The sequence below is a fragment of the Acanthaster planci genome, linkage group LG04, assembly GCF_054643075.1.
Source record: "Acanthaster planci isolate LZ-2023a linkage group LG04, COTS_SCS, whole genome shotgun sequence".
Lineage (NCBI taxonomy): Eukaryota > Metazoa > Echinodermata > Asteroidea > Valvatida > Acanthasteridae > Acanthaster > Acanthaster planci.
In genome coordinates, this window is record NC_141780.1 from 15966988 (window position 1) to 15985894 (window position 18907).

Sequence of the window (18907 nt, forward strand, 5' to 3'; positions counted from 1 at the left end):
GCGAAACAAATTCTATTTCAATGAAAATGCCACAATGAGGCAATGCGACAATGCGACGCACAACGCGACAAGCTCCGTCGACGGCGGAAAGTGTGGAGAGATCCACGCCGAAATACCCCACAGACACCGCGTAAAATGGCAGCAATGGAATTCCATACTACGGTAAAATGTACGTGTGGTTATATATTGACACATTTTCAAAGCATGCTACAATGAGTAAACATTTAGACCAAGCGTTGCAATAAACTTTACCGGTATTGTAAATCTATTGCTGTAAAGGTTGGGGACCTTTTTAGCGCTATGTAGTGACGCTGCAGTTTTGCCGTGGTCATTCATCGACAAACAGTTTGCGTGGTAGCGAAGCAGCTAGCCATCCAGACGTGTCATTCATCACACACACGCAGCTCTTTTCAACCAATGAGGGGGCGGTCCTGCTTGAGGCGGTGTCAGTTTTGACCAGTCAAAGATCTTTTTTCGAGTGGTTAAATGAGATTGCAGTTTTGTCATGGTCATTGATTAACTCGTTGATGTATTGCTAAGAAACTATTAGGAATATGTTTTGCGTGCTTATTGGCTAGTTGGTTGCATACGACACTGTTTAGTGAACCTTCTACCAACATATCCGACACCAAATGTCATCAACCTTTTTTTATTATGATACGGCATTCGATGAAAGCAAAGATTAATATCTGGACTATTTGAACAGTGGACTCCTTTTAACAGTCTTTCCTCTGATTTTTTAAATTTACACCTTACTTTGCACTTTTCATCATCAAGACAGACCTATAAAAGGTCAGCTTTTAACCCTACCTCAGCACTTGGGGATTTGCTCTAGTAGAGTTTGGTTTAGGATTGTGTTAGTCTACAGACGTAAAAATGGCACCTCAGACTGTGCTCATTACTGGCTGTTCGACAGGGATGGGGCTGGCAGCGGCAGTGATGATGGCCAAGGATGCGCGATTCAAGGTAATGCATATTTTTCTGTTCAGCAAGGTGTTGAAAAGTAAGGTATTGGAAAAACGTTGAAGAAAGAGATAAAAAAAAAAGAATACGACACCATGCAGAAACAGCAAGGGATATGTGTTAATTATGATGAAACAAACATATACCGAATGGGCTTGCACAGATTACGGTAACCAGCTGTCTACAGGAGGCGGACATACCACAATTAGAACCAATTAGAATGTTATAACATTACAGTGCAAAGAAATTTATTTTATATCTGCAAATATGAAATCGAATTTTGCAATTGAACCGAAAGAAAAGTTTGGACTATAACGAAGCGTACCCTATATATACCGAATGCATGTACATGTATATCAAAGTACGTGTTGATTTTATATAAATAATTAATGAATCTTCTATTTAAACGACACTTCTTTCCATGCCGAATGAATCCAGGTCGTTGTTTGATTGAATGCATGTCTAGTTTCCTGAAAAAATGTATTGTTAACGAAATTCCAATCAACGAAGCCTAGGTAAAATTTCGAAAAAGAGACACAATACTGATTTTTATAAATTACAAACGCCACTACCAGATTCTTAATTATTAACACAAATACAATGCGTTATGGAAGATAATTATAGGAGAAATCTTTCGGTTGAAAGCTGCTATCAGCGATGCGAGCTTCCCCGTTTCATAAAATGTTCTGCAGGATTGACACGGAATCCCTTGACAACAAAGATGCTCGCAATCGTGGACGATATGAACGAATTCTCTCTTCATTTAAGTAACGTTTCCCTTTTTGAGACAGGTTTATGCCACAATGAGGAATCTCAAGTCCAAAACTGACTTGGAGAAAGCAGCCGGACGCACCCTGAACAAGTCGCTCTTCATCCGAGAACTTGACGTTACCAAGGAGTCCACCATCAAATCAGTCGTGGGTGAAATTCTAAAAGAAAACGGGAGAATCGATGTTCTTGGTGAGTAAATTATAGAGTTGTAGAATATCAAGAAATTCTTAGTGATTAGAGGATAAAATGACCATGCTAATGCTTCCATATAAAGCACTCACAATTTTATATTCTATGGTTCTTATGTTTTGTTTTAATTGAAGGAGGGTCAAAAAATTTGCTGCTGTCATAAAGATGACTGAATAAACCAGGCAAAGTGCACCATGTATTCTTGTTTTTATACTGCGTACATGAGTGTGCCTGTTTATAGCTGAGTACGGAGAGAGATAACAGTGTCAAGACATCGTGTGGTGTTATTGTCAGCAGTGTGTAATGTACATGGCTCATGCATACTGTATTTTGTTGTTCATAATTATGATGCTCGGTACTTGTGGCACACTGGGTGAGGTATTGATGCCGTACCGGGATTTCCACTGTCGCTGCGTTGATGGCTTGGCGAATCCGATTGCTCATGTACATTTTCAGCGCTGTTTGACCAGACAATCACATCCTACTTTTTTACAGGCAAAGTCCTTTTAGCAGGGTCGATGGAAAAATAGGGTCAGTCCTTAAAACGGGGTGCCCTAATTCTGACATTTTTTCAGCAATCCAGATTACTATCGGCATTTTGTTTGGTATGAAGAATCAGCCATAGTAGTGGGGGGGGGCAGTTGGGCACACTTTGACCTTTGACCTTGAAAAGGGAAAGGTCATTAATATGCATAAGTATAATAATAATATGATATGATATGAATGGGAATGAGGTGTAGAGTGAAAAATTCTGGCACAGATTGACTTTTGGTAAAGGATAGGCATAAGGTCAGAAAGTCTGGCACAGGTTGACCCCTGGTGCATGGGATAAAATAGGAATAAGGCACGGGGTAAAACATTTTGGAACAATTTGACCTTGCTTATGATAAAAAATACTGCATGAGTCGAAGCTGTGACGTCATGGAAAATACGGACGGGCCTACAGGGAGGTCCAAAAGTAATAAGGAAGTAGGAAGCGATTATCCCTAAACAAAAGGACCGTACATGCCGCCGGGTTGTGAGCGATAACTCCTAAACAAAGAGCTGTACATAGTGGGTGAGCTGTGTCGGCTGGCTATTTTGTGAATGATTACATTGTGTACGTTGGGAGTGAGCGTTGGTCCGACTTAACCTTTGGACACTACAGGAGAGAGAGGGTGCCCATGTGCTAACGGTCTTGCGTTCAGCTTACTATGGCTACCAAGATTTGATCGATACGGGAAGAAGACTGTCTTGTCCCTAGCTAAATTTTTACTCCTTTGAACTAGAGTGTTTTATGTCGGTTACCCTGTATATGTTTATAGTTTGGGCTCTGGCAGAATTTTTGAAATTCTTTGAACGGTTGTTTTACGGCGGTTTAATACCTGTACATGTATACGTTTTACAAATTTAGTCATGGCGGAGCGTTACTGTTGTTCTTTATTGTGGGACCTAAATGTAAAATACAGCATTATATAAAATTAAGAATTCTTGGGGGCGACATGACGTCAGTTGGGGATTTTAACACGTTGCAAAGGGGTGAATTTATTCGTCGTGCTGTGGAATATTTTGCAGAAGTTCCGGCCGATATCTGACCTGAGAATTATTATTCGATATTCATACCGATAAGCATAACACAAAACAAATTCAGTGGACTTCACATATTGGTTTCTGGTAGGTTTGTACTGGTACCGTTTTATTTCCCGTTGTTCATCATTGATTTTTTACAATAATCTTAGTAATTCTAAGAATTACTACAAGGGTGATTGTAAGACCACTGTCAAAAAAGACAGCGCAACTGACTTAATAGCAATAAAAGACCAAATGTAACGCAGGGGTTTAACCATGTATGCATATTTTTTTCTTTTAATGAAACCCATGAAAATAAGAACCAGTAAAGGACGTCTGAAGGAATAGTTAGTGCGGGGGGGGGTCAGTTGAGCACACTTTGACCTAGAAAAGGGAAAAGGTCATTGATATGCGTTCCATTAGCTTCTCTGTATACATCAGTGTTACAAACAAGGGAAGCCTCGAAATGAGGCTGATCGAACGCTGCCGTGTACTCGCCAAGGCATTATGGGAAAAAGGTCAAGTCCCCGCCACGTTTCATCATTTCCATACTCGAACAGTCCATCAGTGACGTCATCACACCTGGGCAGCATCCAGAGACCCCCTTGCCAGCTGGGGTGGTGGTTGACACCAGGGCAGGCACGAAGATCACGTGATGGCTAAACGAATGCTCTCATGTAAGTTTGACTTACACATGTAAGCTAAACGAACGCTCTCATGTAAGTTTGACTTACACGTATAAGCTAATCGAACGCTCTCTATACTATCTTGCCCGGATCGCTGCTCCCGAACCATCCATCTGTCGCGGCCGTCCATTGGCCGGCCTGTCGGTCGTCATGGGACGCTCTTTGCCATTGAGTGCGGGCGTGTGCCATCTTGCCAGGATGGGCCCGTTCGCCCCCCCCCCCCCGGACCGTGCGTGTGTTGCGTTCGTTCATTGGCCCTTGGGTGGCCGTATCGATCGGTTTTTGCCATTGGCCGTGTGTGCGATGGTCCCAATGCGGATCTTCCTGGAGTTTAGCAGGGTACCAGCGGCGTGGCGGCGCTCTGGGACGGTCTGGGCGTTGGTTCCCCGACAGTTTTCTTGTTTTCCTTTTTTCCCTTGATTGGTCCCTGGAAATTTGCTGAATATTCACGATACGTCCACGTTGTCCCCACTATTTTTGTATCACATTGTGGCGTTTGTCCCTGGGCGATACTATTCTTGCATCACGTTGTAGCGTTTGTCCCTGGGCGATACTATTCTTGCATCACGTTGTAGTGTTTCTCCATGGGCGATACTTTGTTTGTCCATGGGCGATACTATTCTTGCAACACGTTGTAGCGTTTCTCCATGGGCGATACTATTCTTGAATCACGTTGTAGCGTTTGTTCCTGGGCGATACTATTCTTGCATCACGTTGTAGCGTTTGTCCCTGGGCGATACTATTCTTGCATCACGTTGTAGCGTTTGTCCCTGGGCGATACTATTCTTGCATCACGTTGTAGCGTTTGTCCATGGGCGATACTATTCTTGCATCACGTTGTAGCGTTTCTCCATGGGCGATACTATTCTTGCATCACGTTGGGCGACGTGGTACCATTTGCGAGCTTCCTGTTTGATTGGTCTACAAGAAATATGAATATTCACGATCTGTTCCCTGGCCCCGCTTTGTTATCTGTGCTTTTTCGTGCAAGTCCGTGACGACGCCGTACCAGCGGCATCCGTCTCTATCCCAAGTGTGCACCACGACAATAAATCCCCATACTTTACCTATTTTAACCCATCCTGATTTTCACTGAGAGTTGGGTATGTTCCTGGAAAGACTCTAAAGTAATGTCCAATGAAAAGACCGAACATTTCTATGTAACAAAATTGGGACGTAGGGCCCTGCTCTTCAGAACCAAGGCCGGAGTAACTGGTATTCCCCAATACAAGTATCGGGCAGGCCACAATTTCGCTAATAATGGATATTATTACGCTCCAGACAACGAACGTCAATGTGAGCACTCAATGTAACCTACATTGTACATGTACATAGTACAAGTAATAGTATAACGGTATAAATGGTTTGTTCGTTGCCGACCTCTGCCTTGATGATTCAATTCCTGAACGATGCTTATTACCCAATTTCTTCGGCCCCATTTGAATTATTGCCATGCACTTTTTATGTTCTTAAAATGCCAATAAAAAATATATATTTTATGATGCAGACAATAAATCTCTGATGCAAACTAATAACGTTAGTGACATACAATACTGGACTCAAATTTTGTGCATGCCGTCCTACTTTTACTTTTGAAAAGGGGGAACGCCGGCCGCAAATGTGACACGTCGAAGCGTTGGGTTCGATATCCAGCTCAATACATCGTTCCTATCCTGAGTCAAACAGGGCACCACTTTACTTCCTTTAAACTTGGGCGTATTTGTGTCTTTTTGTGTACGTTTTTGGTGAATAAAGTCTTTAGTTTTATCGTTATCTATTCATTGTGCCAATAAGAATTAAACTTCTGAATGTTTAGGATGTGGACAAAATATTCTAATCTGATGTCAATACAATTACTGGAAAGGTCTTCTGTGCACGTAGCCCTGCTTTTACCCGTCGAAAAAGAGGACGTACGAAAATGTGTCGAAACGTTGCGTTCTAAGTGTAAATATTAAGCTCAATAAATCGTTCCTATCTTGAGAACGTTGAGTAGAACAGCGCACCCAACAGGTTTTACTCCTGTCAATCTTTAGTGGCTGGCACAGCTGAAATATTCCCGAAACGAAAGGGACATTTCTCGGATGCTCTTTTTTTTGTCCACACTTCTCTGTGCCACTCCCTGCGCAAAGTATGGTGTCTTTAATTGAGCATTATAAGTCTGAAAATTGTGCAAATCCGGAAATTGTGATGTAATCGGAAAAAAAATATTACTTGAGGTTTGTTTGATACATAACGGTAAGCCCAGGGAAATATATGGAAATATAATACATGGAGCTGTATCGGGGAAAAATGAAGGGTCCAGCAGAGTACAAATTTACTGGAGGATGCCCAAGGGACACCAACGACAGTGTCGTGTAGTCCCCCCACACACGCCCTGACACACTACAGTCAACCTATCCCCTCACTTTGATTTACCAACACAGACTTACGCCACTATAGGGGGGTTGATTTTGCGTTTGATTTGATACGGGTCAGACGTGTCTGGCAGACACCAATGAACGTTTGGAGCTAGTGAAGTTCCTGAGGTACTTCTTAGGATATTGTTCATGACAATGAGAGCAAACCAATTATTTTGACTCGTTGGCCGATTTTCTGAGCGAAAGTCTCATCAGTTAAGACTTCATTGCAAGTTTATCTCAGCACAGAATTCTGTTCTTGAAAGCACTGAACGATGAATCCAAGCATTGTGAGTTCGTACACTACACTAAAATGAATTTATTATACGGCTATTTTTCAGTGAACAATGCTGGCTACTCGGAAACAGATGCCATCGACCAGCTGCCCTTGGAGACTTGCCAGGCCATGATGGACACCAACTTCTGGGGCGCAGTGAGGACCATGCGAGCCGTGTTACCAGCGATGAAGAGACAGAAGTCTGGCCGGATCATCAACGTCACCAGTGCGACTGCTTTGTGGGGTTAGTTCTGTTTGACATACACGCTTTTAAGGACGAGTCTACGGTACATCAAATCGGTCCCCATAGGACCACTCAATAAGGCTACATTCAAATCTGTTATCTAGAACTTGGTCTAGGTCTTCGCTCACTCAGATGGAAAGACACGCTAGACGTAGCTATAGCTCAGGAAGCCCGTTTTGGACACTGCCTGAAGGGTCTAAAGGAACCCCTTCAAGGGTGAGGGAGTCAGCTTTCTGTTTTATTCTCTGACGAACTTTATTCCATCGGTTCTCTTCAGAGCTTTAGTTAGTCCAGAAAGAGCTTATTTATGGCACATCGCCGGTATGTGCATCATTCATGCCATAACATTCCTGCAACAACATCTGCATGGTGTCACCTCACCTCATCAAGTATGTGTAGGGGACATTTGGTCAATATCTCAGCTGCATGGGAACATGCAGGGAACGGAAATCATTCTCTAACCAAAGCTGGCATCATTGAAGCCTGGAGGCCGTTGGGATGGGTCTCAAGGGAGGGCATTATTTTCTTATTAAATGTGGCTCTTTTGGTCGGAACTGGGCGTCGCTGGTTCATGAGGAAATGCACACGCACCAGTCATGGTCGCATTACTACCAACAAATTGGACACTCCAGACGAAAGCGGCTCTGTTCAACTAATTAGGGGGTACTTCTGCCGCGAGACAGTAACATCCCGATGCTTCGTCCGAATTTCAATCTTATAGGTCTGCAACATTTCTATTTCACAGGCACGCCTTTCGTTGCCACCTACACTGCCGCCAAATTTGCCTTGGAGGGCTTCACTGAATCGAGTGCCCCAGTGCTGAAACGTACATACAACATCAGGTAATGGGAAACGGCAAACTATTTTTTCGAAATCCTGGCTTCCCGTCCACCGCCCGCCCGTTGGAATTTAACTCCTTCCAAATTGAACTTCGGAGTTTTGAGTTAAAAACAGAGTTATCACTAGGCCTATTCTAATTCTCGAGAACAATTTTGCGGTAGCAGTTTTCTGTCGGCCTCAAGATGGTGTGGACGCAAGAGACATTGCCCACAACGAAGAGGAAGCCCCATTTTGAAATGCCTAATGTACCTTAATTTATTTATTAACCTCTGAAATACGTCAAAGATTTGGTCATCATATCGTTCAATAATTAGGGTTGACACGTCTTGTCAACACTGTTAGACACTAATCTCATTATAAATGTAACACACTTATTAAAATAATACATTGCCAACATCTTCATGGTGAGGATATTTAACAACTTTCTTCTCTATTTTACATCAGTGGTTTAAGACATAGTGAAACTGCGTCAAAACAATGTCTCCCTGGAGTGCACTTATAACAGGATAACTTTTACCGTTCCATACTTTGCCAGAATGAGCATTGTGGAACCTGGGCCGACGCAAACAGCAATGGTCACCAAGTTCGGGGCCGTATCTCCAGCTGAGCAATCCAAGAATTTCGATCCCCCTTTGAGAGACGAATATGTGAAGTTTATGGAGGCATTTGCAGCTCCCATGATGAAGTCAATGGTGAGCGCCGACGAAGCAGCCAAGGTGATCGTGGAGGCCATAGTGAGTGAAAATCCCCACCTGCGTTACCAGATCCAAGACCTCTACAAGAAGTTAGCAGCCAAGAAGTTTGTAGACCCTCATACAGATGCCATACTTAGTGTGGAAAAGTTCTTGGATGCGTTGAAATAAGTACGCCCTGGGAAAGATAGTATGGGCGATAAAAATTAGTTTTAACAATCAATAGATTGCTTAGCGATAATGAAATACCTACAATTAACAATGGGGTAAACTATACGCGTGCTTTTCGTTCATTCAAAATCTGTTACCATAGGAACTATTCAAGGTTACCATTCATAATCGGTGACAGTTATTTGCAGAGAAAAAGGGCTGCGTAGTACCGTGATCAGAATATAGAAAAAAAATAACATATAATCAGTGCTTTGAATTATGTAATTGCTGAGGTTTTGGTAACAGGGTACCTTTGTCAGGGCAAGCAGATGAATATGTTTTTGACAATTATTTACATTTTAGTTTATAGTGTACAATATTTTTGGACGTCATTATGAAGCAGGAAGTGTAGTGCAAGCGAATGGAGTGCGCACGCGCGCTGGTTGACGCGCTGGTTCTCGCGCTTATGCCCTTTTACACGTTGTGTGCGTGACGCAATCCCTTTGGTACTCTATCCGATTCGTATATGTGACGTCACTTCAGTATAAACCACGCCCACTGCACATGGAGCTACATGGAAGTTAAGGTCCAACTTGATTGAGTGCTCATCCCACGGAAGCTTGAAATCAGTTCGTGCGCGTGTATGACAAAGTCACAAACCGGATACCACTGCTCCCTTACTAAAAATAGCATGGTGTGACATTTCACACGATTGCAATGCGCTATACGAACCTGTTATTAAGTAGTTTTACAAAACGGTTGTATGGAAGCTTTTTTTCATAAACGTTTGGTAAAAGCTTAATTTTGAATTGAGTTAAGTCAATATTTACCTAATATCTTCATAAATGCAATTAAGAATTTTTTTTACATAATTTAACGCATAATTTACAAATTACACATTTAAAATATACTTCAAACAGAACGAATATGCACTGTTTTGTTGGTTTCAGACGTTTTGTACGTTTCATTCTATATCTGTCGACAGGAAATACGTTACCGGTTGGTATCCGTCGACTTGTAACACATTATCAGTCGGTGGTACGTCATTTGTTGGCTAATATATTGCATGTAGCTGTAACACAGTGCACCGTTACAAATCATTATAGTGAATTGTATTCCGTAGTGATGAATACCTTTTGCAGTTATTTGTTCAAAAATTAAATATTAGAAGGTGGAAAAAAATTCATGAACGTACTTGTCAAAGTCTGTGTGGAAATGAACTTCACCAAATTCCCATATACCACACTCAAACCAAGTTATTGGCGCTTACCGAAGACAGTGAGTTGCAGGGGACACAGACCCAATGGTCAAGCTAGGGCTTCCTAGCGAGGGCCGCCTAAGAACTCACTACCGAGGCGGTCATTATGGACTGGCGGATTACAATTTGAAGGTAAAACTGATAATTTGTTCATCTTGTATTATCATCCAGGTAATGTAAGAACCCACATTTTGTACTACCGGATGAATTTCTACCCCCGAGTAATATCTGATAGAACGAAGTTTTTTTGTAATCAAATCTGAAGTTGGTGTTTACATGTCGTCAACGTTTTCATGAAGAGGTTAATTTCTTACCAGAGAGTAAAACCTAGGTTTGAGGTTGGTATCTTCTTTGATAACTTATTTCCCCAGTATTTACCATGCCTTTGACTCAACCAATACTACTTCATGAAAGAGGGGATCTTAAAATGACAACAAAATACCAAATGATATTCACTGAGTCATTTGGAAAATGAAAAAGCCCTGGTGTCACAGTTATGTCAGTTCAAAATTGATCCTGCCAAGCAATGCTGAAGTACAGCTGGGTGGTGACATGGAAAGTCCCCCAAATTGTTCAAATTGGCCCTACTGTTCTCATCACCATGACAAAGCCCCCCCCCCCAAATGTGCGGAGACATACAATATCCGCTCCGAGCAACAACAAAAGAGGGCGTGTTTCCTGGTACTCACTATTGATCTCCATTATAGTGGGTGCGTTGGATTAGCTTTTTTTAATACACCAGTGTTACGCGCAAAGGAAGCCTCAAATTATATAAATATTTAATACGATCAGTCATTTGCATACACCTGCCTCATCCCCATTCCTGCAAGTTTCCCAAGACGTTAGTGAAAGTAAGTAAAAACTAGTTGTGCGAGGGCGCTCTTCAACAGAAATAAAACAACTATCGATCACTGACGTCTTGGGCCAAGACTAGGGTAGTGGGGGCTGACACCAGGGCAGGCACGAAGATCACGTGATGGCTCAACGAACGCACCCATAGAGATAAATGGTACTATACTCATCACTTGGGCGCGCCACGAGACACGCAAATGTTCGCGGGTTTGACGTTGCGCGCGCTGAATACGTGTAATAATGATTAATTCTGGCATGTACGGTCTTTGCGTACACGCAGAACGCGTGCAAGAACAGGCTTGTAACCGCCTGTCATTCTTTTGCCGATTGAAGTGCACTTCAGCTCCTGGCGGATACCCCATTCCCTGGGATTTATTCCCCCGTGAGTTAGGCTCGGTGCTATCGCATCATAGACCTGAACCACTGTGCACTGTAAAAACTCTCTTTTTGAAAAACTTCATTCATGTGCGATGGAAGTAGGGTGTTCTATAGCCGCCAAAAATTGCGTCGCGTCGTTCCGTCGCCCCGACGCCACAACGCACGCTACAACAGCTCCGTCGCGTCCTCCCGTCGCGTCGCTTTTTTACCCATTACTTTTATGCTGTTTAACACATTGTGTCGTGCCGTCTTGCCGTCATGGCGTCGCGTCTTGCCGTCTCGTGGTGTTGTTGCCTCGCCTTGCGGGAGTCAATTGAGAAATGTTTGTCATAAACAGTACACCATAGAAATCTATTGTCAACAATCTATTACTGTGAAGGTAGGGGACCTTTTAGCGCGATTGGTTGACGCTGCAGTTTTGTTATGGTTGTCCACAAAGAGTTTGCGAAGCTACGTAGTGAATCAGTAAGTCACCAAACGGCCGTCGAGACAGGCCATTAATCATACAGAGCACCCTGTGTACCTAGCCCAAGATTGCGCGGCAACGGGTTTATAAAGGTTCTATTGATCCATGTCAAAAGGTCTCCCAACTTTACACAACGGGTTCAAGGTGATACGATTTAAACGGAAAAAGATCAAATGACATAGAAGAAGTGTAACAAATGGAAAATGGATATTAAGTCAAAGAAGCTACTTTCCAAAGTACTAGGTAGACACATTGTTTCTCATATGAAACACGTCGACTCGTCCAAACAACCCTACAGTGCGTTGGTGGGGAGTACGTGTTCATTTTCGTGGTAGCGATGTGAGCGTGGTGCATGCATTTCCTGGTCGTTCTTGAACCAGCGTAGTTCCGACCAAAGGAGCCTCCTTTGGTGAAAAATAGTGCCCTCTAGTATTGGCCCAGCTTGCGGCTGTATATAAGCCCTTGGCAATACACGAATAGATGATTGAATAAAACGAAAGCTGATGACCACATATAGACTGAGTACAAAACAGCAGTGATAGTTGGGGACAGTGTGCATTTTTTGTCTGTTTGTTTGTTTTGGTGTTTGTTGGTTTTTTGTTGTTTGTTTGTTGGGTGTTTCTTTGTTTGTTTTGTTTGTTTGTTGGGGTCTTGGTTTGTTGGTTGGTTGGCTTGTTTGTTTGTTTTTTGGTCGGTGTGTTTTGCTGTTCGTCTTATCATGTTCTTGTTCTACGCAGTGTTTTAATGTGTTGGTACGGATTTGATAGATGAACACAAATTTTAAAATTTCTGTGATGAGCTCAAGCGAGTTGTATTTGACCGTATCGTTTGCAGCAAGCAACGCACCCATATTTGGGATAGCAGCTGCAGTGGTAAATTAGTGGACCCCACAACCTTTGCCATTATTGGAGAAAGCATGAATCGTTTAAATAACGTCGCAAGAACCAAACACCTCGTCTGGCAGTAACCCCCTCATGCATTCCTAAATAACTACAAAATAATTTGTCTGATATATCTCATAGACTGTATTATTAGTTTATAATGATATTTTTTATTCCAAGTATCCCGATCCTGTTTTGAAAAATGATTATATCGGGTTAATTTATGCATCAACCCACATCCATAAGTAGCAAAACCACACAAGTGTGTATTTGCCTGCAACTGGGGACCCCCTATTGTTCTTTATTTGTTTGTACTCTAACTTTTTTAGAAGACCACCCATATGTTTTGTACACAGTTGTCAATCGGGGACCCTCTGTCAATCGGGGACCTTATTGTCCTCTATTGTTCAGGGTCCCCAATTGCATGCAGAAACAAACTCAGCTCTTTTCAACCGATTGGGGGGGGCGGTCCTGCTCGAGCCGGTGTTAGTTTTGAGCAGTCAATCCGAGTGTGAATACAAGCCAGGCCTATACTTGTGCAGTAGTTCTTGTTTTTATTGCTGAATGATTCTGAAGGTTACGTGGACATACGTGGATAAGTATTTGTAGGAACTTTTGTAGGAGGGGGTTGCCTGTTACTGTAAAGGTGGCAGACCTTTTTTTTCGAGTGGTTGAGTGATGTTGCAGTTTTGTCATGGTTATTGATTAACCCGTTGACGTATTGCTAATGAACTAGGAACATGCGGGTTGCTTGGTTGCATGCGTGACTGTTTAGTTAACCGTCTGTCAACATATCTGACACCAGCCTTCTGTCATCAACCTTTTGATCATGATATGGTATTGAATAAAAGCAGAGATTATTGTCTGGACTATTTGAACATTGGACTCCTTTATCTTTCTTTCATTTCCCTGTTTTTGTTTTGGTTTTTTTGTTTTGTTTTTTGTTTTTTTTTTACTTTTGCACCTTATTTTGCACTTAGGACTTTTTATCATCCAAATAATTCAGACAGACCTATAAAAGGCCAGCTTTCAACCCTACCTCAGCGCTTGGGGATTTGCTTTTGTGGATTTTGGTTTAGGATCGTGTTAGTCTATAGAGGTAAAGATGGCACCTCAGACTGTGCTCATTACTGGCTGTTCGACAGGGATAGGGCTGGCCACGGCAGTGATGATGGCCAAGGACGCACGATATAAGGTAATGTAGAGCTTTAGTCAGCAAGGTTCAGATTAAGGTATTAGAAAAAAGCTGAAAAAAGAAATGGAAAAAAGGAACAAGTCACCCTGCAAAACAGAAGGGGTAATATGTCGACTTCCCACAAGATAATGTCAGATACAAGTACATAGCGTGCAAATACAAACACGACTTTTCCCAGATCTGTATAGTCTGTGCCAGATCCGTTGGGATGGCGCATTTGCGGGAAAACGTTATGTTAATTTCCGTCACACCGACCGTCCCAAAACTCTTGGTTATCTTCAGACTGTTTTTTTCTTCCTCTTCTTTCTTTTTAAGTTCCTAATAATTCTGCGCTTTGTTATAAAATGTTAATGTCCCCAAGCATGCAAACGATTACCGGTACGCGTCATTGTCGAAACCTGGTGCATCCTACACCATACGGTATACATGTACCTCTGTACAGTACATTGCATGGCGTGTGCACGCAGCACACGAAAACCTATAAACGTTTCGTGTACGAGTTGAGCCAGTAAAAAGGAGCTGGTATAAACTGAATGTAATCTCTTTACAAAATATTATGCAGAATAATCACGTAATATAATGTTACTTTTCTCAGTTAATATAATGATTTTTTTCTGATAAGGATGCGATACTTTGAACAGCACGTAGCGAAATCCGAGGTTCCACGACACGGTGACGTCTTTAATCGGCGAGACAGTTTGCAAGGCCTCGACGTGCGAAGTCTATAGGCCTAATGCTCAAAATTCTGTTAAGTCCTAACTGAAAACTCGAGTTCACGTGGTTGAATTTGGGGTTTCTGGTAAATGAAAATTCACGATATCAACGTCACCGTTTCAACATCTGTTGGCAGCGGTACTTAACAGTTGTTCCGTTCCCTACGTCGCTTTCACAAACACTGTGCAGCCGTTCACATACATGTACCTGTATGGGTATCGTGACTGCACATGCGCAAAGGCAGCACTACGTTCCTTCGAGCTTATTGTGTAAAAAGCAATACGTCTCCCATGCATGTCTAGCTTCCTAGATAAAATTACGCATTGTAAACGACATTGTGTAAATTACAACAGCCATTGAAAACATTATTTCAGGTCATACAAATATTTTGCAATGCGTTAGTACGGGGAAAGTGCTTTCGTTCAAAACCACGATATTTCAAAGATGTGAGCTTTCCGCTTTATAAAAATGTTATCTTTGAAAGCACGTGGCCTCCACAGCAAAATTGTTTTCAGTCATTGAAATATGACCGAATTCGTTCTTTATGTTAAATTCCCCTTTTGACACAGGTTTATGCCACAATGAGGACTCTCAAGTCTAAAACTGACTTGGAGAAAGCAGCCGGAGACACCCTGAACAAGTCGCTCTTCATCCGAGAACTTGACGTGACTAAGGAGGCCACCATCAAATCGGTCGTGGATGAGATTTTAAAAGAAAATGGGAGAATCGATGTTCTTGGTGAGTAAATTACAGAGGTGTTGAAATTGAAGAAAGACTAGGGAAAATTACCCTGCTAAAACTAAGATGCTTCCTAAAATTATGGATGACTTTTCAACAATCAAAATCACTGTCTGCCATTTCATCGATTTTAAGAGTCAACAATACCACAGACGTCCTTTAATAGGCTCGTATTATAATGGGTTTCATTGAAAGAAAAGAGAAAATGGTGGAGGGATATCCGTGCAGATGCATACATTTTTGGTCAACCCCTTTTTGACAAAAGGCGATATAAAACCAAGAGGAAGTGCAGGGTACCAACAAAACCCAATTTCATTGGAGGATGAACGCATGACACCACTGACAGGGTCGTGTAGTTTCTATTATTCTATTCTATAAATGATTTAAGGATTTTCCGATTTGAATTATCAAATACAATCCAAAACGGACCCCCCCTCCTCCAGTGAACAATGCTGGCTACGGAGAAGTAGATGCCATCGACCAGCTGTCCTTAGAGGCTTGTCAGGCCATGATGGACACCAACTTTTGGGGTACGGTGAGGACCACGAGAGCCGTGTTACCAGCGATGAAGAGACAGAAGTCTGGCCGGATCATCAACGTCAGCAGTATCGTTGCTGTGTGGGGTTAGTTCTGTTGCATTGCATACAGCTCTTCTGAATCTTATTGCTTCTCATTGTTACATCTATACACTTCTCTACGCCTAGGGTGCTCAGTTGAGGAATCTTAGGTGTCCTTACCAGAAATTACATAATAATAAAATTAGTCAATAATAATTAAAAAAAAAACGATTTTAAAGACGATTCTGCGTATAATCAGAAATAGTCTAAAGAACTCTTTCAAGTGACTGAAGTTTCCACCTCTTTTGAGGACAGTCCATCAGTTCTCTTCAGCACTTCACTCTGTTATGTATTACGACTACAATGGAGACTTGATAAGCACAGGTCACACAAGAACCGAAGATCGACATCGTTGAAGCCCAAAGGCCGTTTGTATAACGTCCCTTTGCTTCTCCCAGAATCTCATTCTCGTCGCTTTGCAAATTTTGTTGTCCTCTGTTTAACAGCCCTGCCTTTCAATACCATCTATGCTGCCACCAAGTTTGCCGTGGAGGGCTTTACTGAAGCAATTGCCGTAACGCTGAAACGTGCATACAACATCAGGTAACGAGAAAAGTCAAGCCTTTTTTTTACGAATCTCAGTTTCTTCTTTGTCTCCTGCCCCTCTAGAAGTTAACCCCTTCCCAACCTCGCAGTTTTGAGTTCAGTACAGAATCGTCAGCATACGCCTCATTCTTATTCTCTAGGACAATCTGGTTGATGTATTCTGGCAGCCTATGGGCAGGCGTGGACGGGGGGGGTGCTGATCGAATCCCACCGCTTGAACACCAAAAAATACTTAAAAATAACTAGGCCTACACCATTTAGTGCACCAATACAATGTCAACAATATGTGCCATGTATAATGTTTCATCATGGTTTGTCCGTAAAATTTAGACATTAAAGAAACAAATATCTGGCCTGACCCCCCCCCAGAAAAATTCCGGGATCCCCCTGTTGAACATATTATGGGTACAGAAGGTGTCGACACAAGAGACATTACCCACAACGAAGATAAGCCTCAATTGAAGTGCGTACCTGGTTTGATACACGTATCATTATTAGTAACTTCTACAGCACCTTCCGGTAATGTCGTCATAAAGAGTATAGGCTAACACACCTTGTCAGCACTGTTAGACACTGTGTTTCTTATAACTTTTTTAAGCTTATGGCGAGGATGGTTATTCCCCCTCCTTTCACATCAGTGAAAGTGCGTCAGAACAAGTTGTTTGAGAGCGCACTTACAGCGGGATAACTTTTACCGTTCTTTTTTGCCAGAATGAGCCTTGTGGAACCGGGTCCTGTTCAGACACCAATGGTCACCAAGTTCGGGTCCGTTTCTCCAGCTGAACGAACCAAGGATTATGACCCCCCTTTGAGAGATGAGTACATGAATTTTATAGAGAAATTGGCGGGTCCCATGATGAACACAGCGGTGAGCGCCGACGAAGTAGCCAATCTGATTCTGGAGGCCATAGTGAGTGAAAACCCCCACCTACGTTACCAGATCCACGAGGTCTACAAGAAAGCAGCGGCCAAGAAATTTATTGACCCTCATACAGATGCACAACTTGATATGAAAAACTTCATGGATATGATTAATTAAGTAGGCCCTGAGAAGTACAGTTTGGACGATAGACTAGTTTAAACAATGCTAAGCAACTGAAGAATGTACCTACAGTTAACAGTGGGGCTAGAAACTATATAAGTGCGTGTTTTTCTTCCTCATTTTCAAGTTTGTTACTGTAGCAACCAGCTAAGGTTACCATTCATGCAGTTATAGTGTATCAAAGTGTGACGTCATTTTGAAGCCAGAAGTGTGCACACGAATTGAATGCGTATGCTGGTTCAGGTGCTGGTTCTCGCTGTATTGCCTTTTACGCACTATGCGCGTGACGTAATCATTTCGGTATCTATCCGGTTTGTAAGTGACTTCGTCATACACGTGGACACACCATATATTGCCAGCTTCCATTGGACGAATACTAAACTTGTGCGTTAACTTCCAGTCCCATGGTTCTTTAAATAAATTAAACTGAAGTAAGGTCACACTTAAGAACAGGATACTAGTATTCCTTTGCTAAAAATTACACCTGTCCTGTAACATTTCACTCGACTGCAATTTGTTATATACGAACTTGCTTATGGGTAGTTTCACAAAACGGTAGTGTGGTAACTTTGTGTCATAAACATTTTGGTAGAAAATTTAATTTGTAATTGAGGATATTCAGTTCACGTCAAATATCAGTAAAAACGATTAGGTAAAAGTTTACATAAGTTGGTTTGAAAATCACAAACTACACATTTAAATATCCTTCAAAGACGCAAAAAGTCACATGGCGATAACGCAACAATATCTCTTCAGGACGGATTAGATTGGTATTCAAAACTAGAAGAGGTTTCTTTGTTTAGATTAATTAGTCGACACTAAAATGTGACAATTTGATCGTTTTTCTTGAACAGATTTTCTTGGTTTTTAGGGCTCTGGATAAAATGATTAGTAACTAAAGCAGTTGCAAAGGTTTGTCTACTGACTTTTCTTTGGAAAATTAAGCCAAGATTAGTTTGATTTGGGTTTGGTAAATAAAATCTCACAAAATCAATAGTTATTTGAAATAGGGTAATTTTTTTAATCACGTAAAAGTGACTTTTAGGAACTTTGGTTTATTTTAATTTTTAATGAGTTTCTTATTCCTAGCCTAAAAGCTGACATTCAAATACTCTTTAATATCTTCCAGAGTTTGTGAAGTCCACAATAGTGAGGTTAAACTGTGATGTCTTTGATAGTTCGAAAGAATAGTAGTTTTTATAGCTTCGATGCCAGTTAAGACTAACAATGTTAGATTTTAGAATAACAAGGGCTGTCTAATAGTGTAACATTCATTGCTGAATATTCAGTTATATGAATCTGAAGCTTTATTATTTTGACTAAACCGTTTTAATTGCATGGTCCCTCAGTGAATTTGAAGTACACTTCAGAAATCGATAGACCCGTGTTGAATTTGTCTCCTTCGTTTTAATTTTTTTCGTCCTTAAAATTCTACAACATTGCCTTTTAAGGCCAATAATTTCA

At 41.7% G+C, this 18907-nt stretch overlaps 2 protein-coding genes across 2 annotated transcripts; both read left to right on the plus strand.

The window, feature by feature from the left end:
- Positions 1–751: 751 nt before the first annotated feature.
- Positions 752–13469, plus strand: LOC110973970 (retinol dehydrogenase 8-like). The gene is made up of 5 exons (XM_022225243.2): positions 752–966; positions 1755–1923; positions 6895–7074; positions 7820–7916; positions 8450–13469. The coding sequence occupies exons 1-5, from the start codon at positions 877–879 to the stop codon at positions 8775–8777; spliced, it is 864 nt and encodes a 287-aa protein (XP_022080935.2). The 5' UTR covers positions 752–876; the 3' UTR covers positions 8778–13469.
- Positions 13470–13557: 88 nt separating this feature from the next.
- On the plus strand, positions 13558–18822 carry LOC110973969 (retinol dehydrogenase 8-like). Its single transcript, XM_022225242.2, has 5 exons — positions 13558–13786; positions 15070–15238; positions 15682–15861; positions 16302–16398; positions 17113–18822. Exons 1-5 carry the CDS (start codon positions 13697–13699, stop codon positions 17438–17440), a joined length of 864 nt encoding a protein of 287 aa, XP_022080934.2. The 5' UTR covers positions 13558–13696; the 3' UTR covers positions 17441–18822.
- Positions 18823–18907: the final 85 nt, after the last annotated feature.